We start from the raw sequence: 25,911 nt of genomic DNA, 5'->3' as shown, positions 1-25,911 counted from the left end.
CTCATATTTAATTAGGTTATACATTTCAATTCACAGGGTATCTTGACATGCAATTCAATAAATGTTAAGTATCTAATATGTGCACACTAGGGATAAAGGACAAAATAAAAGAGTAAAATCTCTATCCTCAAGTTTACAAATCAAATAAGTAAACAACAGAATAGCAGTTTTCTATAAACTCAGGGATTAAAATCGGCTCACATCACAGAATACAATAATCTTCAAATGGATTCAAGACTTAGACAGAAAAGGTAATAATATAAATCAGAAGAGCAAGAAAGGAGATAGCTACCTTTCACAACTAAGGATTGAGGAAAAATTCTTAACCAAAGTATAAAGAGTAATCACAATGCTTTGTAAAAACAAATATATGCAGTGATAATTAGAAAGGAAATATTCAACTGGGGTAGAGGAGAATCTCTTTCAGAAAATTTCTCTGAAAAAATTCTGATATCCAAGATAAAGGAAATTGATACAAAGAAAAAAGAATACAAAGATCAAAAGATATCACCAAGTATATCTCAGAAAAAGAAAGATATCAATAATCACAGGACAGAATTCTGCAAATTTTTAACAACTATTAGAGAAGTAGAAATTCAAACAACTCTGAGACTCTACCTATTACATCTGTCAAATTGATAAAAAAAAATGAAAATGAAAACTGTTGTTAGAATAGTGAAATTTAAGCCCATTGATGCCTTATTGGTAAAGTCATGGATTGATCTAACTTTTCCAGATAAGCAATTCAGAACTATACCCAAAAATTCAGCAAACTGTTTATCTTTTACTGCTTTACCACTCCTAGGCATATACCTCAAAAATATCAAAAGGAAAGTAGAAAACAGAACATACATGTATATATTTAATTATATCTTTTAGGGTAGAAAATAATTGGAAACAAAGCATGTGGCCATCAGTTTGAGAATGGCCAAACAAATTATGGTATCTAAATGAAATGGAAAATTATTAAGTCATAAGAAATTACAAAGGTACAAAAACTTATGGACAACATGGGAAGGCTTCTTGAACTGATAGAGAGAAGTAAACAGAATCTGAAGGACAAATTATACTGACTACAAACCAGCTGGATGGCACAGTGGATAGAGCACCAGCTCTGGAGTCAGGAGCACCTGATTTAAAGGTCTGTCTGAACACTTGAAACTTACTAGCTGTGTGACACTGAGCAAGTCACTTAACCCTATTGCCTTGCAAAAATCAAACTGTAGCACGCATAGGCGCACACACAAACCCCGTAAAAAGAAAACTAGTCGATCAGACTTAAGAACTCTGAACAAGGCAATGACCATTTAGGATACCAGAATGATGATAAATTGTATTTCCTACTCTTGGCAAAGAGGTGATGAACTTGAGGCATAAAAATTGTTTAGCTTGACTAATCCTATTTTTTATGGAGAAGGCTTTTATTTGGAGGAGGCATCAAAAGGGGAGATATAGGAGTAGCAATAATACAAGAAAAAAGATCATTAATAAAATGTTTAAAAATACACGTAAGAGAATAAAGTTCAAAAGACTAGCAGGACAGTTGTAATTTCAGTGCTAAATTTAATATAGCCTTTAAGAAATAAGTCATATCAGATAAGGGGGAATGGGGGGGAAAGAAGTGAGGAATAGGTGATAGAAGAGAGGGAAGATCAAGGGAGAAGGTACTCAGATACAACACACTTTTGGACAGGGCCAGGGTGAAAGGAGAGAGAGAAGAGAATAAATGAGAGTAGGGAGGAATAGAGTGGAGGTACAGCTAGTGATAGCAACTGTGAGGAAAATATTGAAGCAACTTCTCTGGTGGACTTATGATAAAGAAAGCAACTCACCCAAGAGACAGAGCTATTGGAATCTGAACACAGACTGAAGTACATTTTTTATTTTGTTTTTTTCTTTCTCTCTATTCTTGAAGTTTCTCATCTTCTTGGGTGAGGGGAGTGTAGCATGGAAACAATGTAAAGACTATCACACAGCCTTTTGTGGGGGGGAAGGGGGAAAAATTGTAAAATTCAAAACCTTACAAAAAAATGATAGGTAAATACTGCTATTGTATATAATTGGAAAACAAACAAAATGTTAATAAAAACAAAAAAAGAATTAAGTCATATGTAATATATCCTATTTTTTAAAAAGCTATATGTAACTAATTCTCAGTTTCATATATATCCAACTTTTCTGTTATTCATGATTGAAGAAAATGTACATACTTGTTAATATCTATCAAGTTGGTCATGAAAAAAACTATTTACTTATATCATTTTCCTAAAAGTACCATAAAAAGGGGTCTTTACTGTAATATTTAATATGAAGAGAATTCCACAAAAATCTAGACTAAATTATTGAACTACTGAAACTAATATATTTGAAATAAACAAAGTTCTCCAGAAAGATTAATTCTATTAAAATGGGTAGCCCAACAGATGTTACAAGATGAGATCACCAGCCTGTACCAGATAGGAAGAAATGACCTAAATATAGGTGTAACTAGGAACCAAAATCTCAAGAGAGGCAATCTTAGCTCCAATACAGTCTCTAGCAAAAATAAAAAGAAAGAAATGAGCATCAATGAAATATTATAAAGTACACAGAGAAAAGTTTAGAAGTTAGAAGGGGACAAACAGAGGAAGGGAAGGGCTACTACCATTACATCAATTTTAAAAAGTTTTATGTAAGAAAGATTTATGGATTTATAGTTTTCCTTTTCTGTTATGTGTATATGAAATGTGCATATCTGTTTTAATAAATGAAGCATAATTTTTAAAGTATTTAAATTTACTTATCTTTTATGGTATTAAAAGAATTGGGCCAAAAGTGTTAATAAGGTGAAAAAGTGGTTCTCAAAAGATCTGCAAACTATTACTAATCATATGAAAGAGTGCTGTAATTATTAAAAGAGAAATTCAGAACAAAACTGCTATATTTCCTCATATTTAACAAATTGGCAAAGATAGCAAAAAGTGGAAAGACTAGTCAACATTGGAGGGGTGTGGAAAGACAAGTTCTCTCTCACATGATCACAGATGAGAGGGGCCTAATGTTACAGATGAGGAAACTGAAGCCCCAAGTAGGTAAAATAACTTGTCCAATATAAGTAAAAAAAAAAATAAATGTCACAGTTAAGATTAGAATTCACTTTCTGACTCCAAAGTCAGTACTCTTTCCACAAATAAACAGCAATCTGAAATATGCATAAAATTGTATGAAATATTGTCCATACAATTTAACCCAAAGTCCTCATTATTAAGCATGTAGGTACACCAAGGAAATCAATGAAAAACAACAAATATAGCACAACATTTGAACAGGACTTTTTAAAAAATAGTAACAAAGATCCACCAAACTGAGGAATGACTAAAGAAGTTGTGGTTTATAAATGTAATGGGGTACTACAAATCTGCAAAGAAATGGTAAATATAAGGAAACAGAAATGCTATGAACTGATGCAAAGTAAGTAAATTGAATAAAGAAAACTATATATATATATATATATATATATATATATATATATAAATAATGACAATCATGCAAATAGAAAGAGCAACAAACAATAAAAACTAAACTTATTATGACCAACATTAGTAAGAAAGAAGAGATAGGAAAAGCCCCTTTCCCATTCTTTGCAGATATAGGAAATTATGGATATAGAATCATGTGTTGGTTATATCAACAAAATGTCAACAGATTAGTCTCTAAACAGATTATAGAACTGTCAGTAAAATACTACTGATTTCTAATGTAGTTAGAGTTAAAGATTTTATTCATCTTTATATGTAACATAAATTTATATTAGTAAAAGCTTATCATATAGAAATATTGTGTGTTCATAATTGCAAAGAGCACAAGGGGTAGGGGGAGAAATCTAATTTTTCCGTACAATGAATCATTTTCTTTCCCACAATTTATACAGTATCCTCTTATTCTCTTTGGTCAAATTAATCCCATGATTTAAAAAGTAACAAGCTTTATTTTTTTTTCCCTTAAGGATATGATTTCTCTCTCATCACATTCAACTTAAATCAATGTAATCCATAGAAACAATGTAAGGACTAACAGACTGCCTTCTGTGAGGTGGGGGAGGGAAGTGAGATTAGGGGGAAAAAAACTGTAAAATTCAAAATAAATAAATAAATAAAGTCTGATTGTCTAAAACAGCTTTTATAAAGGGATTTAAAAAAAATTCTTCATCTGATGCTGAGCGAAGGGAGCAGAAACAAGAGAATATTGTACACATTATCAACAACACTGTAAGTTGATAAACTATGAAGGATGCAGCTGCTCTCAGAAGTCCAGAAAACCCTGGAAGACCTGTTACAGACAATGTCATCCACATGGGGGGGGGGGGGGGAGAACAACACAGAATCTGAATGTATCCTATTTTCACTTTTTAAAAACTTCTCATAAGTTTTTCCTTTCTATCTCATGGTTTTCTTTCTTTTCCTTTGGTTCTAATTCCTCCTACACAAAATGACTAATTTGTAAATATGTTAACACAAATGTACATCTACAACTTCTACCAGACTGTTCACTACCAAGGGAGGTAGAAAAATATGAAAATTGTAAATTTACAAATGGATTGAATTTTGAAACCATTACATACCATTTAATTGGAAAAATAAAATAAAAATTTAAAAGATAATTCTTTATCTGACCCCCAAGTGACTCTTTACCAGCTCCTGCCTTAAGTTTGCAAAACCATTTCCAGTCCCAAATTGCAGGCAAAATATTACTCTAAGATCTGTCTTAATCCAAAATGTGGACCTATTCTTTTGTTATTGGGCTTTTCAGCTACTTAGTTATTTCATGTCAGAAGAAGGAAAATTATCAGGCACTATAGGTGCCATTTCATTAAACCTATGGTATCCTATAATCCCTTTATAGTCATTATGTTAAACCATAGGATATGAATAAACAAAGCTGATCACTGTTCCATAAAATATTTATTCTTATTTTTTAAAATTTTGATTTTGTTCTTATTATCTCAGAGTCACTGATTTATTTATATGTGGTCTATTCTAGTTTTCAAGGAAACCATGACTTGGGCAGTTTGCCACTTTCTTTTCTAAGCTATTTATTTATCTTCAAGATACTTGCTGTTAGAGTTTTTATTTAACTTTTTTATTTATTTTTTCCTCTACACCTCAGATTATTGAACATCTTTATCTCTACAATTTTTTTTAATAGAGATCACTATCTTCTTTGGTTTTTCTCTTATTTCCTGTATTAGATTTTTATAACAGAGCCAACCTCTACCTACCTCTTACTATACTTCTGAGTGAGGTGGTAAGCCCTAATTATAGTTACTACCTGGGGCCCAGCACTGAGCTCTACTTCCCAGCTTTAAACCCCCTTGAATATTTATGGTTCAGAGTAATGAATCTTCAAGACCTTCTATGGCATCTTACAACAGAGACCAAGGGCCCTCAGAGCCCTTGAACTTGTAATATTATCACTCTAAAGGCTACCCACCTGAGACTGTTGCTGAAGTGAAATAAAAGCTCTAGCAGCAGGAATCTTGAGAAAACCAAGGAATCTGAAGGAACCCTTGACTCACTGCTTCTCAATACAGGATCTTGTGGCCTCTGTCTCCTTTCACTGTCTTGTGACTCTGCTGGCTGGTCTTGATGGGAAGCTCTATCTTGTTTACCTGCATTGGTTTTTCTAGTAGGGCTCTTTCTTATTGCCAGGGGGCTTCTAATTAGCTTTTTGTACAGTTCTGTGTTGGGTGAAATCACTTAATGTAATTTCTCATTGGATTCCTTGATCATTATTTAGTCTAGAGCTATATTTAGGTTTTTGTCAGAGTTGGTGAGGGCCACCTAGACTATTATAAGGGCCTATTGAGACTCCACACAATCACCAAAATAGCTACAAGTTTTGACTGTATCACTTTCTTTTTTTTAACTTTTTTTTTTTTGCAAGGCAGTGGGGTTAAGTGGCTTGCCCAAGGCCACACAGCTAGGTAAATTATTAAGTATCTGAAGCCCTATTTGAACTCAGGTACTCCTGACTCCAGGGCCAGTGCTCTATCCACTGGGCCCACCTAGCAGCCCCTATCACTTTTTTAATTAAAAAAACTTTCATACTTTTTGCCTCTAGAATAAAGTACACATTTTTAAGCTTGGTATTTTACTCTTTCTACAATCTTGTTCTTTTTCATTGTACTCCATCCAAAATAGCTTCTTTTAAAATTAGCATTCTACCGCCATCTCTGTGCCTTTGCACAGGATATCTCCAATGACACAAATGTACTTCCATCTTACCTCCAACTCTAGAATCCATATTTTCAATCAAGGCTCAACTCAAATGTCAACTTCCTATCACCCCAGTTTTTAAAGATCTCTCTATTCTGAAATAGCTCTTTTTTTTAACTTATGAAGCAATTACAAAGCTAGGCACTAGGCTAAAAATACAACAATAAAAATATATACTCTTAGTAGGGCTTATCTTCTTCTAGTTATAAATAAGACTAACACAGATAATACAAACTCAATATGACAATTTCAGGAGGAAGGGTATTAGAATTATTGAAGGAATGGGAAAGAAGAAAAAATAAGAAGCCCTCCTGTCTTCTCCCACCCCCAAGAATATATATAAAATAAGCTCAGTAAGGGAAAGGACCTTTTATTTCCTTTTTTGCCTTTATATCTCAATGCCTTGCTGAATAAAATATCTTTTAAATCAGAATAATTATACTTTTATACAAATTCAATAAATAGTTTTGGAATTTTAAAAAAATACATAGTAAGACTGCTCCTTTCATGAAAATCCCATTCACAAATTAGTTTTGGCTTAGCTTAACTATACATCTTAGCTCCTGAAAAAGATGAATAATTATATTACATGAAATAGAAATGTTCATCCTCTTCTGTAAAGTGGAGATAAGACCCTCTACCTCTCAGAGCTGCTGTGAGGAGCAAATGAGATAATATGTGTCAAGTGCTTAGCACATGAGATGCATCCCAAATGCTTGTTTTTTCTTCCCTGTATTTGAGAATGAAATTAATCACAAAACTGACAATACAAAAGAATTTCCTTCAGAAATATAAAATTCTCAAACTAACAGAAAGCTAAACACAAACTAAATAACTCAATCTCAGAAAAGGAAACTAACTTTAAAGGAAATACAAAAGGAGGGAAAAAAATCTGATGCAAATGGATTTATGATTGAATTCTATAAACTTTTAAAAAAACATAAAATGAATACCACCTTAGAAAATTCCAAATTGAGATGATCTCATCAGTGGATTCAAATAAATTAACAACCAGTTCTCTGCACTAATAAGTTTAAGTATACAAAAAGATATAAAGTAAGGTTCCCCAACCTTAACATAAAGTTAGCTATCAGTTCTGCTAATCAGTGTGAACCAGCTGAATCCCAGACACTGCAAGATCTCATCACCTATATGACAACTCATCACCATCCTCAGACCCTCACATACAAGAATTAAACCAGCTCCAAAACCTTCATTTTAGGAAGGAGCTCAGTCCAGAACTTATTTCTTACATTCTACATTACTCTGAGACTTTACTGACTACTGCTCATTCCTCTACCTTCAGTGCCCTCCTCTCTTCCTGCTAAAAATCTTTCCCCATGAGACACTGAGCTCCTTCAGAGCAAGGACTGCCTTTCTATTTAAATATTTTTGTCCTTCAGCACTCAGCACAGTGCCTCACTCATAATAGGTGCTTAATAAATACTGACTGAAAAGTAATTATAGTACAATATGCAGGTACAATTTAATAACTCATTTGACTTCACACTAAACCAAGCCTAAAAAACTTTCCTTCCCACATCTCAAAAATCCTGGGAACAATAATAGAAAATAAGTGCCATCCAAAAATAATTACAGAATACATACATGTGAGGATCAATCTAGCAAAGGACATTGAATATTTGTGCAAATTCAATTAAAAAATTATTTCCTTCAAGACCTTCAAGTGGTAGCTTGGCTTCATACATTGCAGAAAATCTTCACTGCAGCTGCATTCTGGACAGCACTACTTCAAGATATAAGCAAATGAAATAGTAGGAAGAATTTAATACTAAAGACTTGTTCATGCTAATATAATAAAAATGACAATACTGTAGAAAAGAAAATACTGGACAGAGAAAATCTGCATGGACCACTACCTTACTTTTAACACCTGAACCCCATATTATAGTGAAAACTATAAAGCACCTTGCCCCACCCTTGCCTCAGGCCCAAGACAATCCTCTACCAACAAAACAATGGATCCCTGCCCTAGCCTGAAAGGATTATTCTTCCAACTACCACCCCCTCCCCCATCTACAAATCCCAATTTATATCATTTCTAATTTCTTGAGTTACAACCCTCATCAACTAATACCTAATTACCTCATCTTCCAGCTCCTTTAAAAGCTCACCCTTTTTTTTAGGGTTTTTTTTTTTTGCAAGGCAAACAGGGTTAAGTGGATTGCCCAAGGCCACACAGCTAGGTAATTATTAAGTGTCTGAGACCAGATTTGAACCCAGGTACTCCTGACTCCAGAGCCGGTGCTTTATCCACTGTCACCTAGCTGCCCCACCCTTTATTTTTTTAAAGGAATTTTTATTTTTGGGTTTTATAATTTTTCCCCATTCTTGCTTCCCCCCCCCCCCCACAGAAAGCAATCTGTTAGTCTTTACATTGTTTCCATGGTATATACTGATCTAAGTTGAAGGTGATGAGAGAGAAATCATATCCTTAAGGAAGAAAAGTAAAGTATAAGAGATAGCAAAATTACATAAGATACTGGAGTTTTTTCCGAAATAGAAGTCTTTGATCTTTGTTCAAGCTCCACAACTCTTTCTCTGGATATAGATGGTATTCTCCATCGCAGAGCTCACCCTCTATTCCCTTTGAGAGGCCAGCCCAACTGGGATCTTTATTCCTTCAAATATACTCTCATGCCCCTAAATCCATCCTTACTATTCATTCCCTTGTGGTGGCGGCAGTCTTTACTACTGCTAATCCATTAATCTCTTTCTCCTTTAGCTTCCACTACACATCCAAGGATACATAAATAAATTATTTTTGTTCCTAAATTCTTCTGGGTCGGAGTCACTCTTTTAGGTGAACTTCTTTCAGATTTACTGGAACCTCTGAAACCTTTAGGCTGACACATTTTGCCAACAATAATACTATTATTATTACAGACTTAATCATCTGTAATTTAGCAATTAATTCATAGCTTTGGTATTCAACCTACTGAACAGATACTTTGCAAAACTAGACAAATTCATTTGGAGGTTTAAAAAAAAAAAGCTGGATAGTGAAGGGAAGTAATGAAAATAAGATAGGAATGATAGGATTTCCAGATCTGAAATTTGTTATAAAATCCAATCCTGGTTATTTGGTTCTGATTTTTTTTTAAAAAATCTATGAATGGAACAAATTAGATAAGGAAAAAAATCAGAAATTATGTCAGAATGTCAGAATATGCTACATAAAATAAACTAAAATTACACAGAAAAAACTCCATGTGACAAAAACTCTTTAAGATCCAATAAAACACTCTGATAAAAATTAGGTTAGGACTTAACACCAAATCTCAAAATAAATCAAAATGGATTAATTAATCCATGACGCTGAATATCATGCCATAAGGAATTTTAAAAAGATTATATACATTTGATAATTATGACCTAAATATGAATTTTTAAACAAGAGATAGAGGTAATTATAAAATAGATAATTTCATGAGTGAATGTCCATCAATTGGGGAATGGCTGAACTGTAGAATATGTATGTTATGAAATACTATTGTTCTATTAGAAACCAGGAGGGATGGGAATTCAGGGAAGCCTGGAAAGATTTGCATGAACTGATGCTAAGATGAGAAGAACCAGAAGAACATTGTACACCCTAACAGCAACATGGCGGTGATGATCAACCTTAATGGACTTGCTCATTCCATCAGTGCAACAATCAGGCACAATTTGAGGGTATCTGTGATGGAGAATATCATCTGTATCCAGAGAAAGAATTGTGGAGTTTGAACAAAAACCAAAGACTATTACCTTTTTTTCTTTTATTAAAGATTTTATTTGAGTTTGACTATTACCTTTAATTAAAAAAAATTATCTTATGTAATTTTGCTACCTCTTATACTTTATATTTTTCCTTAAGGATATGATTTCTCTTCATTACATTCCACATAGATCAATGTATACCATGGAAACAATGTAAAGACTAACAGACTGCCTTCTGTGAGGAGTGGGGGGAGGGAAGCAAGATGGGGGAACTGTAAAATTCAAAATAAATTAATTAATCTCCTTAAAAAATTGATAATTTCAAATGGAAAACTTTTTCCTAAGCAAAATTAATGTAACTAGGATAAGAAAGCAAATAGTTTGGGGGAAAAAATCTTTTCCATTTCTTATAAGAGTTTAATATGCAAGCTATATGGAAAACTAACCAAAAACCTATGCCTAAAAGTCTTTCCCAACAGATAAATGATCAATGGATATAAACAAATAATTTTCAACCTGGTTCATAGCTGGAAAAGGTACCAGATAAAGCACTGATAAGAAAACAAAGAGAAAGTAAGGCTCCTACATGCCATCCACAACTACATAAAGCTATCCAGAAGCCTATGGAAGTTGGGAGGGAATGCACCCAAGAAGCTAGCATTAGACCAAGTAAACACTGACTGAAACCAGATCCTGCCCTGGTTGATCAGAACTGAAATGGGGGACAGAGCCAGAGACCACAAGTTCACAGCAAAAGAGGACAAGTCCTGATTACTCCTCAGAGAACAAAGAGAGCCATAGTAGGATTGACAACTTTAGAACCTGGGGAAAGGGAGAACAATGTGAAAGAACTAAAACCTACCTAATTCTTATTTGGGAACATGTAAGAAGAAAGAAACAGATCAATAAACAAACTTTTATGAAGCTCTTATGTGCTAGCCATTAGCCCCAGCACTCAAACTCAAAGGAAAAGGGAAGATACCATTAACAGTCAATTCAAGCAGAATGGCAGTAGAAGGGAGATAACCAAATCTAAAAATTATGGGTGAAAATATTAGTAAAAAGAAAAAACACTAAACAAAATTTTAAAATACTATGGGTTATGAGAATGGAGTAAAAATCAGAACCCATGGGGGGCGGTTAGGTGGCACAGTGGATAAAGCACCGGCCCTGGAGTCAGGAGTACCTGGGTTCAAATCCGGTCTCAGACACTTTGTAATTACCTAGCCGTGTGGCCTTGGGCAAGCCACTTAACCCCATTACCTTGCAAAAACCTAAAAAAAAAAAAATCAGAACCCAAAATAAGCTGCTTAAAAGACATTTTTGAAATATTTTCAATGTTAAAACCAAAGTCTAGAAATAAATTTATGATGCTTCAAGACAATTGAAAAAGCAGGAGTGAGACTCAAGTTCAGAGAAGGTAACAGTAAATAAAGATAATCATGGAGACTACATTAAATTTAAAGGCATCATAAATAATGAAATAATATAAATATTTAATATATATGCACTGAATATCATGGCATCAAAGAACTTAAAGAAAAAGTTAATCAAATTACAAAAACTGAAAAACTATAATAGTTGGGGAGCTTCAATGAGTCACTTTCAAAACTCATTAAGTGCAACAAAAAAAAAAAACAAAGAAGAAATTAAGAAACTACATTGAAAAACTAGAAACCATACCTCTCTGGAAATGAATGAATGAAAATAGAAAGGAATATACATATTCCTCAACTTATGAATGGCATTTTTATAAAAATGTAAAGACCATGTAAACAGGACATTAAAAAAAGCCATAAACAAACACAAAAGAATCAAAATAAAATATACCCTATACTGAAAAGACAATAAAATCAATATAGATCTCTGAATAAAGATTTCAATTTTAAATGAAGTTAAGTAATTTAATTTCTTAAGAATCTGTGGATCAAGGAACAAATCATAAAACAATAATTTCATCAAATAAAATGGTAACAATGAGATAATATGCCAAAAACTCCAGGATAAAAATGAAAACAGACCTAAGGAAAATGTCTTTAAATATTTTCAACAGGGGCAACTAGCTGGCACAGTGGATAGAGCACTGACCCTGAAGTCAGGAGGACCTGAATTCAAATCCAATCTCAGATACTTAATAATTTACCTAGCTGTGTGACCTTGGGCAAGTCACTTAATCCCACTGCCTTGCCCCCCCAAAAAAATATTTTCAATAAAAATAGATTAATGAATTGGCATGCAAATTAAAAAAAACCTGGAAAAGCAACAAAATATTCCAATCAAATACGAACATAAAATTCTGAAAACCAAAAATATATAAAATTCAAGGCAAAAATATTTGATAAATAAAATTAATTGAATTCATTTATTAGTTTTTTTAACATTAACTAATTTAACCTAAAAAAAATCACATTGCCAGTATCAAAATTTTAAAAAATGAGAATTCACAAAAAAATTAAAAGGAAATAAAAAGGATAGAAGCTTTTTTTCCAACTACATGCCAAAAATACTGGCAAATGACATGGACAAATAGTCAGAAATGTATAAAATATGCAGATTAACAAAAGAAAGATATCAAAAAGAAATTAAACAGGCCATAAATGAACTCTTGGAACCAAATGGATTTACAAATGAATTCTATCAAACATTTAAGGTACTAAATCCAATTCATATAATATTTTGCAAAAATGAAGAAAAGAATTCTGCAAAACTTCTGCTGAGACAAATAGGTCACTGATACAGAGGAACAAAATTCAGAGAAACAAAACTATAAAACAAAATCCCTAATGAATAGGTATTGCCATGTGTTCCATTATCTGCCTGTGAAGAATCACTCTTTGACCTGAGAATGCAGGTGTAAAAAGGAAATAGAGATTTATTAAAAGAAGTTACAACACAAACGAAAGTAATAGGAAAGTTGAGAAGAGATTAAAGAAAAAGCCTTGTGGATTGCTGATTAATCTTGGCAGGTCAACGGCCAGGCTCAGCAGAAGTCTGAAAAAAAAGAAACCAAACCCTTCCCTAAAATCTCCTTAAATTCCCCCTCAGGGTCCATGGGAAAAGGTGGTGACCTGGGAGTGGCCTAAGACCCACTTTGCAGTTTGCCTTTTGGGGAGGGGTCAAAGGGTCTCTGAGGTTATTTCCAGTGCCTGCACAACCTAAGAGAAGGTGGTCTAGGTTAAACTGAAGGTCCGGAGTATAAAGGGACACTTTATGTAGTGTATATAGAATATAAAGGGATAAAGGAAAAAGATTTTTTAACAGTGTAAACAAATGATTTACATAATGTTTCCAATTGTCAATATTTCCCATGCCCATGACTCTCTGCATCATATTGATGCCAAAAATATCAACCAAATCATTAACAAAAAGGTCACAAAAAACATATTTAAAAGATTAAATTCCACAAAGTGGATTTATAGTGAGATTGTGAAGTTGGTTCAATATTAGGAAAATTATAATATTGATAACAGAAATAACAAGATTACATCAATAGATGTATGGACAGCTAGATGCCACAGTGGATAAAGTGCTTGGAGTCAGAAAGACTCATCTTCCTGTGTTCAAATCCAGCCTCAGACACTCATTAGCTGTGTGTGTGAGACCCTTGGCAAATGACATAACCCTGTCTTGCCTCAGTTTACTCATCTTTAAAAGAAGTAAGAGAAGGAACAGCAAACCATCCCAGTATCTTTACCAAGAAATCCCCAAAATGGAATCACAAAAAAGTCCAACCCAACTGGAAACAACTGAAAAAATGAAATAAACAAGTATAAAAAAAGATCTTTGAGTAAATGCAATGCAATGTTCTTCCATGTTTTTGTCCTAGGTTGTTCCTGCTGTTTGTTTTTTGCTTGAAAAATATTATTTTTTCCATTATTTATTTATTTATGGGGGGGGGTTAAGTTCAAAATTCTCTCCCTCCCTATTGCCCCTCCCCCACAAATCAAAAAGGCAAGTAATATATCAACTTTACACACCAAATTATGCAAAAAATGACTTACATTTTTTAATTATATCAAAAAGAAAAGCAAGAAAAATAAAGTGAAAAAACTGTTCTTCAACTTACACTCAAGAGTTCTCTCTCTCTCTCTGGAGATGTATAGTATTTTTCACCATGAGCCTTTTGGAATCGTCTTAGATCACTGTTTTGATCAAAATAATCTTTTACAGTCTTTTACTGTTGTTCTTCATTACAATACTGCAATTACTTTGTACAATGATCTGGTTTCACTAATGTCTCTTTATGTTAAGAATACTAAAAAGCATAAGAATAAATGGACCAATGCTTAATATAGTATAGAATATAGGTATAACAAGAATGTCCTTTTTAACTCTATTGTTTCATATACTAGAAAGACTAGTTATAGCAATAAGATCAAATAAAAAATTTGAGGGAATAAGTAAACTGAAAAAGAAGAGGGAAGAGGAAGGAAATAAACATTTATTAAATACCTACTATGTGCCAGTTATACATCAGTAAAAAAATTTATTTTTTTTACTTAAGCACTGTCAAACAAAAAATTAATTGAAATAACTAATAACTTCAATGTAACAATAGGATATAAAATATATCCATAAAATCATTCTTTTTATACATTATCAACAAAACTCAGGAAGAAAAAGAAAATTAAAATCCATTCAAAATAATTTGAAAATGTATGAAATAACATGGAAGTTCATCTATCAATACACAAGAATTATATGAATTACAACACACTATACCAGCACACCCCAAAGACACTACAGATTCTGTTTCAGACCACCATAATAAAGCAAATAATATTGCAAGTCACAGAAATTTTTTTTGATTTCCCAGTGAATATGAGTTATATTTATACTATACTGTGGTCTATTCAATGTACAATGATATTATGTCTAAAAAGCAATATACATACATTAATTAAAAAATACTTTATTGCTAAACATGTTATCAACATCTGAATATTCAGCGAGTCATAAGTCTTTTTGTTAGTCACAGATTTTGCCTTAATGTTGATGACTGCTGACTGAATAGGATAGTGATTACTTCATGTTAAGTTGGTCATGGCAACTTCTTAAAATAAGACAACAATGAAACTTGCTGTGTACATGGACTAACTTTTCCTTTCACTTGAACACTAACAGGTCATTGTAGAGTTATGAACTGCCCTAATTTCAATATTGTTGTATCTCAGAGAAATGGGAGGCCAGAGAAGAGGAAAAGAGTTGGTTACTGGTCAGTCAACTAAGGAATCAGAATAAACACATAATATTTTATGTACACCGCCTTATATGTGTGCAGCTTGTGGCTCCTCAAAACAATTATAATAGTAACATCAAAGATTTCTGGTAACAGATTACCATGACTGATATAATAATGAAAACATTTGAAATACTGAATCACCAAAATGTGACATAGATATGATGAGCACATGCTATTGGAAAAAATGGCACCAACTTGCTCAACGCAGCACTGTGAGAAACCTCCAATTTGTAAAAATGCCAATTCTGCCAAGTGTGATACAGTGAAGTACAATAAAATAGGTATTTCCATAAAAGACATTTAAATTAACTAGAAAAATATTAATTGTTCAGAGTTGGATCATGTCAATATGATAAAAAATTAAAATTTGTCCTAAGTTACTATACTATCAAAGGTTTAATTTATAGGCCTGAGCTCTAATCTGGCCTCAGACAAGTGGACAAATCACTTATCCTGTCTACCTCAGGTTCCTCAACTATAAAATGGGGACAATAATAGGATCTATCTTTCAGGGTTGTAGCAAGGATGAAATGAAGAGCAGCTAGGTAGTGCAATGGATAGAGCACCAGCCCTTGAGTCAGGAGGACCTGAGTTCAAATCTGAACTCAGACAGTTCATAATTACCTAGCTTGAGTGACTTTGGGCAAGTCACTTAACCCCACTTACTTGTAAAAAAAAAAAAACAAGGATGAAATGAAATATTTGTGAAGTGCTTAGTGCAATCCCTGGTGTATGATGTTTGTCCTCTGTTCTCAAAGAAGACCATGAATCAGGGAGGTGATGCCATGACAAGTACATGAATTGAATTTGAGTGAGGAGGGGTTGTGCTAAGTCATCAGCCTCACTTTCTCCTCCAGATCCATCTGGGTTCATTGGCCAGATATAAATCAGAATGATTGGAGATAGTCCTGCATGTGAGAAAATCAGGGTTAAGTTACTTAACCCAAGGTCACACAGCTAATAAGTGTCAAGTGTCTCAGGCTGGAACTGAATTTTGGTCCTCCAGACTCCAAGGCCGGTGCTCTATCCATTGAGCCACCTAGCTGCCCTACTGTGCCCTGGCACAAAACAGGTGCTTAATATATACTTGTTTCCTTCTTTTCTGTCTTGTAGAACTAGAAGAAACAAATAATCAAGAATCCCAAAAGAAATAAAAAAAAAAAAATTAAGGGACTCTAGTAGTAATAGGCCTCCAAATCATAAATAGTTTGGTAATGGTTAAGAAAAAGAAAAGGTCAAAGGAACAGATTAGGCACACAAAAATAGGAAGAAATCCTACCCAGCATAATGCTCAATAAACAAAGAGAAACAAAATTTGCTTAGAAAATTATAAATCTGTTAGAGAGAACTTGTTTAAATCAACATATCCCATCTTCCAAACAGTCACAGAATTTGGATATAAAAAGTTATATCATAGAATATTAGCGCTGGAAAGGAGAAACCATTCACTGGTAAGGATAAGGAAAATAAACAAGGAACATGGAGGATTACAGGAGATAAAAGAAATAATTTTGATTACACAAAATTGAAAAGGTATTACACAAGTAAAATAGGAGGGGGAAAAAATGTTTTGCAATAAATTTCTCTGATAAAAGTTATGATATCCAAGACATATAGGGAATTAATGGATATAAATTGATAAAAATTAAAAATTGATAAATATAATGAGATATTGATTCTCTGATAAATGTTTTACCAAAGGATGTGAACAATTTTCAAATTTTAAGTTATATATTAATAGTTTAATGCATTATTTTAAAGTTCCATTCCTCACCTACTAGATAGGCAAAGGAGGAAAATGTACAACTGTTGAAGGTCCCATGAGAAGACAGTCATATTACTGCACTGTTGGCAGAGCTGCATTCTAGAATATAATTTGAAATTATACTTCATCACTAAACTGAATAACCACTGGACCCAGGAATATCACATTGAGGCCTATATCCCAAAAAGAGACCAAAGACAGGGAAAAGGAGTCAGGTACACAAAAATAGTTATACTAGCATTTTTTAAATACAGGGCTTTTGTAAACTGATTCAGTGTAAAGTGAGAACCAAGACAATAATTTAGATAATAACTGTAACATTATAAGGGAAAACTGAGAATTTTAAGAATTCTAATCAATGGAAAAATCAAGGACAAATGCAGCAAACTAATCATGAATCCTGGCTACCTCTTGGCAGAATTCAAAGTACAAAATGAGATGAAGTTTTTTTTTAAGACAAAGTATGGATTTGTTTTGCACTTTTTTTTTAAAAGGAAAGGCATGGGGAGGGCAAAGAAGTTTTATGGCTGAATATCTGAAGCACTGTTAAAAGAAGGAACATTAACAAAATGCTAAAAAAAATACACTGAAGAGAACACAAGGAAGTTCAGAGACATAAAGGGATGTAGACAAGCAGAGTAGTTCTGTCATCAGTATTAAGTTGCATATAAACGTTAAAATTAACAAACTGTACATAGACATACTGTTTTATATACAATTTTTTTCTGTTCCTACAATAGGAAAATGCTGATATTTGAATTAAGTTCATATTATTAAAAAAGAAAAAAATTTAAGAAAATGAACCTGATTTGTCTTCATTAATGAACGTCAATAAAAATCATCTTAAAAAGGATAAATGCCTTCAAAAAGTAAGGCTAGATACCCTTTGGTCTCTAATTTGAGTTTTATATTAATTTAACACATTAAATCCCAAGGAAAGTGTCTCCTCCATTTGAACTTTCAAACCTCTAAGAGATCTAAAAACAAAATTCTTTAATCTTATTAGTTCTTTCTAAACCACCATCATGTGGTTTTTTTAAACATAATGGAACAAGTGACTGACCAATATTGGTTCCAAATGAACCAATTTAATGCAGAAAAATTTTAAATCTTTGAATCTCAAAATCTTAAACCAGAAACCTTGTACATGATCAAGTCAGGGGAAGAAACTGACCAAGCTATCCACTCCAATGTACATAGTAACTTAGAGAGACTGGAGTCCAGTTGTTCAGACTCCTCTTTCTCCTTTACTGAATCAGTAATGTGAATTCTGTGTACTTTCATAAATCATAAAATTCCAGGTATATTTTTTATATATTCACATCAGGGTACTCTTTTCCAAGGGTAAAACCCCTTGACACATGATAAAGGTACCAAGGCACCTGAGTGATAGAAAATTAAGAAAACTGTATAATTACAATCCACTCTTTTTCATCTTGTGACTTGTTTTCTATGACTTCCCATAAATCTCCTACAAAAATCCTCCAATATGAACAGAAGCCTTCTATCTCTTGACAATGTAGGACTGCCAGTGAAGAATGGAGGCTTTTCATTGTTTATCCCTTTTTCTCTATTTATCTCCATTTATTCCAGGCACAGATGTCTAATATCCTTTACTAAACTTATTAACACTACTTCATTGGTAATATATTACAGCTCATCCATGCACCTCTATGTTGCCTATGAAACTATCTGAAAGTGTATCAAGCAGGACATCCATACCACAATGTCTGGCACACATTTACATTTTATATCTGTTATGTTAGCTTTAACTACTTTATCATCTTTGTAAGTAAATGATCTCACTGAGATTGTTATATAGAAAGTAACAATATATGAATGTTCTCATCTCTCTCAAGCATTTTTGAAAGTCAATGATATATTTATTTTAACATACCCTACTTTTTTGACTGGTAACATTTAACAGAAATTCAAACTTAATGCTAAATTTTACAAAGCATTCAACATTTTCACTTCTGGGAGAGAGATGAAAAAAATTCACTTCCCTATGAATACTAATGAAACTCTTCACCCCACAAAGGATTTTACTAAATTTAACAAGCCCAAAGCACTAAAGTATTTTCTCTTTAGAGACTTTCTTAAAGTTTGTCTTACTATGTTACAGACCTCTTTATCTAATTAAATACAAAACTTCTATATAGAGATGTACACAGATGGAATATTGTTGTTTTACACCTAAAAATATTTTAATGAAGTTAGCAAAAATGTTACCTTATGTAAGAGATTCAACAATTTACTAATAATTTTGCTAATTAAGAAAGGCACATATTTAAATTTAAGACACTCATTTTAGATGAGGAAATCTTCAAAAACATGTCCTGATTTCTAAATCTTTCATCAGTCTCCTGGAACACAGTATTTTAAATCACACTTCCAGTACGACATCATACAAGAAGATTTTCGAATTGTTTTCCTCATCTTTTTCCTACATGAAACTTTTATTCGCAAACGATTTGCCTATAAAAAAGAAAGTTGACTTTTTCAATAAAGACATTTCCTTTAGAGAAAAATCTGACAGTTCCTGTTTTTTGCATATACTACAGCTATACATACCTAAGATAAAATTAATATACATAATAAAATGCAAAAGAGCAGTATAATTTAAAAATAATAATAAAAGAGCATAGCCCCAAAGAAATGCTACCTAAAATGGAAGTAAGCTTAATCAAGAAACAGAAAATGAACCACAAATATTAAAATACATATAACCACAGATCTCTGTTCATTTGGTCTTTTCTTTCTGGATTCTTGTGAGCTTCAAAGTTTCCATTCAACAACATTTCTAGTATACCCTAGAATAGTATACTAGTATTTAAGAACCAAACCAAACTTTTTAATGTCTCCTTTTTATATAGGAGCCCTAGCTTCCAAAAATGTAAGTACAAATCCAACAGGAAACGTACATTGCTGTTCCTTTCTTAACCTCTGCTATATTTAAGAAATATACTAGACTAGACATTTCCTTTCCTTTTTTCCTGTAGTCTATAACAATGTATTTTGTTCCCCATTCAAACTGGCAAAACCATATAAAGTCAAACAAATCAATAAACATTTAAGATCCTCTGGTAAGATCCTCTTCCTAGGAATGTCTAGAACTTCCTACAACTCTTTACTTCTATAACTAGCTCTTTCCAATGTCGTCCTTCAAATAGAAATGAAGAAAAACACCTGGCTATATATACTGAGCTGTGTGTGATCCCAGGTCAACCCGAGTCTGCCAAAAAAGGCCATGTAACGTTTACTCTCTGCTTCTTGTGGAAGTCTCTGCCTTATCATTCTGGTTCCCTTCCTATATTACTGTACTACCGTAATTCACCTAGAAATAATTAAAACATTGAGCAGTCTGCTTCCTAACTCGCACCGCGACTTTGTTTTCACTTTTACTCTTTTAGCTTTTAATTTTGTATCATTCTATGAAGGGTGTGTATAACCTCGGAACTAGGAAAGGGTGGGAGAGGACGACTGGTTGGAGGTTGGGTGGGGGGGAGCTTCCAACCAATTATTGAACTTGGGTGGATTTTCGGAACGTCTCTCGGATCTCTTCCCTCATTCTTAAGGGAGGGGGATCCCTCAAAACGTTGACTAAAAACACAACAGCTAAAATAAAAGAGAAGCGGAAGTTTGGAGAACAATACCCAGACCAAGCAACCAAAATGATAAACAAAAAAAAAAACCCCAACTCGAACAAGTCACCAGAACCCGTGGTCCTTCCTCTGTTCTCCCAGATCCCCACTCCGGCTTTCCTAGCATAAGGCAGGGCTGTTCGGCCCCAAGAAGTCTCCTCCCTTCCCTGACTACCTACTCCTTCACCCAGGATCTTTATGTGGTGTGCATTCTACGAGAAAGGGGTGGGAGAGGACCACGGAAAGGGGGGGAGGGCGGCGGCCGCCCCTCGGGCCCGCGGGAGAGTTGTAGACTTCGGCTCCGGGGAGGGGCAGGGGTCCGCTTCGGGGGTGACGGTGCCCCGGCCGCCGGCTGGCTGGAGGGGGAAGGGCGCCTCCGAGGGCTCATTGTCTGCGGAGGAGGCCACGGCCCCGCCGGGCGGCGTCCATGGCCCAGCCGGCGGCGGGGGAGGGTGTGGGGCAGCCGGACTGCAGCGGGGCCGCGGAGGGACCATGGGAGCCGGGCCGGGCCGGGGTAGTCGAGCGGGAGAAGCCTCCATCCCCTCTGTCCCTTTCTGGCCGCTCCCCCCCCGCCTCCCGGCCCCAGGCTCACACCTCAAACCTGCTCTTGGTCACCCCGTTCATGTCCCTTCTCATGGGGCCGGCGGGCGCGGCCGCGACCGGGCGCTGCGGCGTGCGGACGGGGAGGCTGGCCGGGACGGCCCGGCGCTGGGAGGGGACGGGAAGCGGGCAGCAGCCCGGGGCGAGCAGGGCGAGCAGGCCGCGGCGGCGGCGGGGCCTCCGCTCCCTCCCGCGGTGAGGGCCAGCGCAGCTCGGCCCCGGCCCCCTGCTCCTCTCTTTCTCCCTCTGCTCTCTCTCTCTCTCCTCTCTCTCTCCCCAGCCTCAACTTCAACCCAAAACAAAAACACTCCCCACCTGCCAGCAACGCCGCCGTTCATTGGGCAGCGCCGCCGGGGCCCCAGCGAGGGTGGGGGAGGGGAGGGAGGCGGGGGGAGGGAGAGGAGGACAGGCGCGAGCACGAGCGCGAGCGCGCGGCGGCGGCGACGCCGGAGAGACCACCCCCTCCGCCCGGGCCGGGCCCCCGCCCTCGCCCATCCGGAGTCCTTCCGGGCGAGGCGAGCCCCTCAGGTGTCCGGGCCGAGTCGAGCGTCCCCGCGCGGGCGTGGATCTGGGTCGGGCCGGGGGGCGGCGTTCCGAGGGGCTCGCGCGTGTGCGCGTGCACGCCGGCGGGGGAGGCGGGGAGGAGGAGGAGGAGGAGGAGGAGGAAGGCTCTCCAGCTGCGGGAAGCCGACACCCCCCCCCCCACCCCCGAAGCCCGCCCCCTCCGGGAGGGACTGCCCGCTGCCCCCCGGGGCGATCCCCCCCGCGGAGCGCGCGCCGCCCTGCCCGCCCGGACACCCCCCCGGGCCCCTGCCCGCGCCCCTCCGGCGCTCACCGCGGACTTGAGGCCGAAATGCAGCAGGCGGTCCCGGCTCGGAGCCATCTTCCTCGTCCCTCTTTCCGGACCTCTCTCGCCTCGGACCGTGTTGGCGCTCGTGCCGCCGCCGCCGCCGCCGCCGCCTCCCCCGCCCCCGTGGATTGCTTTAAGGGGAGTGGCGGGGAGGCCCGGGAGGCTGCTGCGGGGGGTGTGTGTCATCGTGCATGGCCTGGATGGGGAGGGGGCGCATGGCACCCGGGGGCCCCTCCGCACCCGGCAGGGGCAGGGGAGGACGCAAGGGGAGCGCCCCGCACTCGGCCACGCAGGGGGACGCCGCGCCAAGACACCGGCCTTTCTCGGGCCACGGATGGGGAAGGGGCGAGGGGGTGGGGTGGGGGTGGGGAAGGCGAGCTGGGCAGGAGCGGGGCTGTTCCACGCTCGCTCCGCCCCTTCGGCCTTCGTCCCGCTTCCTTCGCCCAATGGCGTCCTAGGCCTGTGCGTCCTCCAATCAAGACGCGGATTGATAGAACCCTCCTAATGACGACATTTTAGCGGGAGAAACAAGCGTGGAGAGGCCAGGAGATAGAATTTTTGATCAGGAGAGGATCCAAAGGAATCCCCCTCCCTTTTCGTTCGCCAGGTTCTGTGAAAGTCTTTATTTCTAATTATGTTTGTCCGATTGCTCCTGTTATTTATGAAGTTCTGGCCCTCACTTAACCCCTAAGTATGAGGGCATCTCGCAGGTTAGGGCACAACATCTGAACAAGCATTCTGAGCAATAATTATGTCTGTGGGGCTTTAAAAGTTACAAAAGGCTTACCTCACCATAACCCTGTAAGGTAGGTGGTACATCCCCTCTCCAATCCATTTTGCACAATTTTGAAAATAGCCTTGCATAAATCATACTACATTACTTCCATCCAAATTGGCCTATTTACTGGTTCCTGAATTCAGTGGTTTGTCTCTAATCATATGCATTTGAATGTCCTTTCTACATGCCTCTATTCCTGGAATGAATTTTATTTCCTCCTTGCTTCCACCTTTCAAGGCTCAATTCAAGTATGGCCTACTGGAAATCTTTTAAATCTATCCCTCTCATATTTTTGTTTTACTATTTATATACAAAAGGCAGGCCTGGAGAATAGTAGTGAGATTCATCTCTGTCTTTGAAGTAGACCTTGATCCTCTGCAAATGAAATAATCCCTGTGCTCTAAAACTCGTTAAATGCTCCTGAAGGTACCCATGACTCATCCAAGAATTCCTTTTATCACTCCATCAGTGGTATATCCCTAGCCTTAATTACTTTGAATGCTGTGTGCCCTCCTAGTATTTGTTCCTTGTGAGCAAGCAGATTTTTTGTTTCAGAACCACTTAGGGTAGTTTGTTAAATAATTCCATCCTAGTTAATAGATCACAGGTCATCAACTGTAGTCAGGATATGATAGAAATTTTTGAAATGCTTAATTCTTACTTTTTAAAATCTTTACTAAAATGTTTATACACTGTTTGCAATTTATGACCCTGTCAATTATGTAGTCTATCAGTGACTCATTTTCTAAGTAAGCAAAGCAACCGGATTCAATTGTGTGTTCCTCCTAACACAGCTAGAACACTGGAACTGGAGACTTAGTCTGCAGTAGTGCTATCTACCTCTAATATATGAGAATATATTGGCTAGATTATATGAATAAGAAAGGTTAAAGGAATCAACCTAGTTTCCCACACCCTTCTAACAAGCATTTTTACTGAGTCTATTCCATACAGATTAAGTAATATAGAACATAATTGTCATTGTGGAATTATCTCTTGTATAATTATCTTCACAAATAAAAATGACCAACAATCTGTGGTCATAGAACTGGACTTGATTACCCCTGCTTTTAAGTCCTATACACCTAACTTTAAGACAAAATATTACTCTTATCAAACTAATGGTTTTCATAACTCATTTCCTGAAGTATGGCATCCTCCAACACCAGTGCAAATATGACTCGTTTGTCTTATAAAAATCTGTATTTTTTTCTTCCATATTACTGTAAGATGATCAAGATGACCACAAACTTATTCCAGAAATGGAAACCCCCACATCAATGCTCTTAGCAGATTTTAGTTAACATCAACAACCATTGGTCTTGTGTGGTTGTCTCCTTCAAATGACATATCTCCACTGCAAGATTCCTATCGACTTAAATGAACCAGTGAAAAGAACATTTCTGACTAACCACAGGTGGTGTGATCTAATATAATTAAAGGGTTATTCACTTCTTTAGAGACAGTTTAAGATTATCTATTTCCTAACTTAAGCTGATTCACATCTTCTGTGTCCATTTTTAAAATTTTATTTTAAAAACAAGCTTCTGTGGAATGAATGGAAAAGGAAGAGCTGTTGGGGAAGAAATGTGGCATTTACACTGAATTTTAGGTTGGGAGAAAATAAGATTTCAGACACAAAGCTTGGAACAAGATTGCTTCTTATCAAAGAAATTTATTTGCAAGTAAATAAACAGGTCCTTTTGCAATGTTTTGGAAAAAAACAAACCCACAAAACAGATTTTTATCTACTTTCCAAAAAAAAGGAAACCCCCAAAATATTTACAGAATTGCACAAACAAAAGTCAAATTTGAAAAAATTTTTTCTACGATGATTTAGAAAAGACCCACCCCTGCTCCTGATGCACATTTCTAAACTCAAGGACTGTACAAGTTCAGTTCCTATAATTTAGCATAATTCCCATCCTGGCTTTTGATGTTAAATCTCCCCCCCCCCAAAAAAAGATAAGTATCCAACCCCAAGGTAAAAATAAAGACAAAATAACACTCCCTCCCCAACCTAAGAGAATGAATGCCCTTGCACTATGAACAAGTATCTCCTTTACTGTGGCATCTGAAAGAAGTGACTCAATCGTGGATACTGCATGACTCATGGGCTCCCTGAAAAAGTTTGTTCTTACTGGAGTTCATGATATTGCTGTATTGCATTTTCTGACCTGGACCTTAGGAAGGAAAATCTTGTCAGTATAAAACCAACATCCTCAATCCTTGTTTTGGCAAGTAATGTCCTGCTTCATATTTCCCTCTCAAATACTTTTGCTTTAAAAACACATTGATTTTTTTTGGATCATCTGAAATCCTCATGTGCATTGGAGCAGCTTATTTACTTTGGACTAAACATTCCTAACAAGAAAACCCAAGACAAAATAAAATTTAACCTGATAAAAGAATTGAGGATTGTTTTCTATTTTGTTCTTGGTGAGGGGGGTTGAGTAGGAGTGGAGGTGCAGAGGATATAGGGAATCAGATCAAACTAAACAAGACACCAGCTGAAGAAAAGTACAGTACACGTAGTAGAATTAATTTCCTTGCTGTTTGAAAGAGAAGGGAGGAGGAGTTCCAGGCTCGATTTATTTCACCTCTTCTCCTCCACCCCACGGAGAAATGCAGTGCTCCCTGGTTGTCATGCAGGGTGCAGCAGGTTAGCCCCGGCTTCCTGTTAAGCAAGTTCAGATGCTGGGTCAATGTGTGGGACGTGCTCATCCAGAAAATGCTGGGGCTTATCCTTCATCTACATCCTAACTCAGGATTCTTTGATCTGGGTTGGAGAGAAAGAGAGAAAAAGCTTCCCAGTTTAATTGTTTTGGAACTTGTTACAACCATTTGGGAAAGTTTAAACCCTAGTTTCCAATTATTACCTAGTGTCCCTTTTTAAAGTTCCCCCCCCCCCAGAAAAAAAAAGAAAACAAAAACTTATTCTGCTGCAGAAGTCAATGGAAGAGAATGAAAACCAGGTGACCACCTGTGAGAAGTTCTACCTGGTTCAATGTCTGAGAGGCTGCCACTGTATCAGCATCTCTAGATAAAGCTCTCT

At 36.7% G+C, this 25,911-nt stretch overlaps 1 protein-coding gene across 2 annotated transcripts in view; it reads right to left on the bottom strand.

Annotated features, from left to right (window-relative positions):
• The window catches only part of FBXL20 (F-box and leucine rich repeat protein 20), a 140,564-nt gene extending 118,285 nt beyond the window's left edge, over nt 1–22,279 (bottom strand). For both annotated transcript variants that reach the window (XR_012475891.1, XM_074224055.1), the window contains exon 1: nt 22,064–22,279. Coding sequence is in view for 1 of the 2 variants with exons in the window: in XM_074224055.1 (XP_074080156.1) it covers nt 22,064–22,264 (201 nt within the window). In the remaining variant the exon portion in view is untranslated. The remainder of the gene's footprint in view (nt 1–22,063) is intronic.
• Between the last annotated feature and the right edge of the window lie 3,632 nt (nt 22,280–25,911).

Source organism: Macrotis lagotis, chromosome 2, assembly GCF_037893015.1.
Source record: "Macrotis lagotis isolate mMagLag1 chromosome 2, bilby.v1.9.chrom.fasta, whole genome shotgun sequence".
NCBI lineage: Eukaryota > Metazoa > Chordata > Mammalia > Peramelemorphia > Peramelidae > Macrotis > Macrotis lagotis.
Note: the sequence above shows the minus strand (reverse complement) of the source record. Positions and strands in the feature narration are given on the sequence as shown.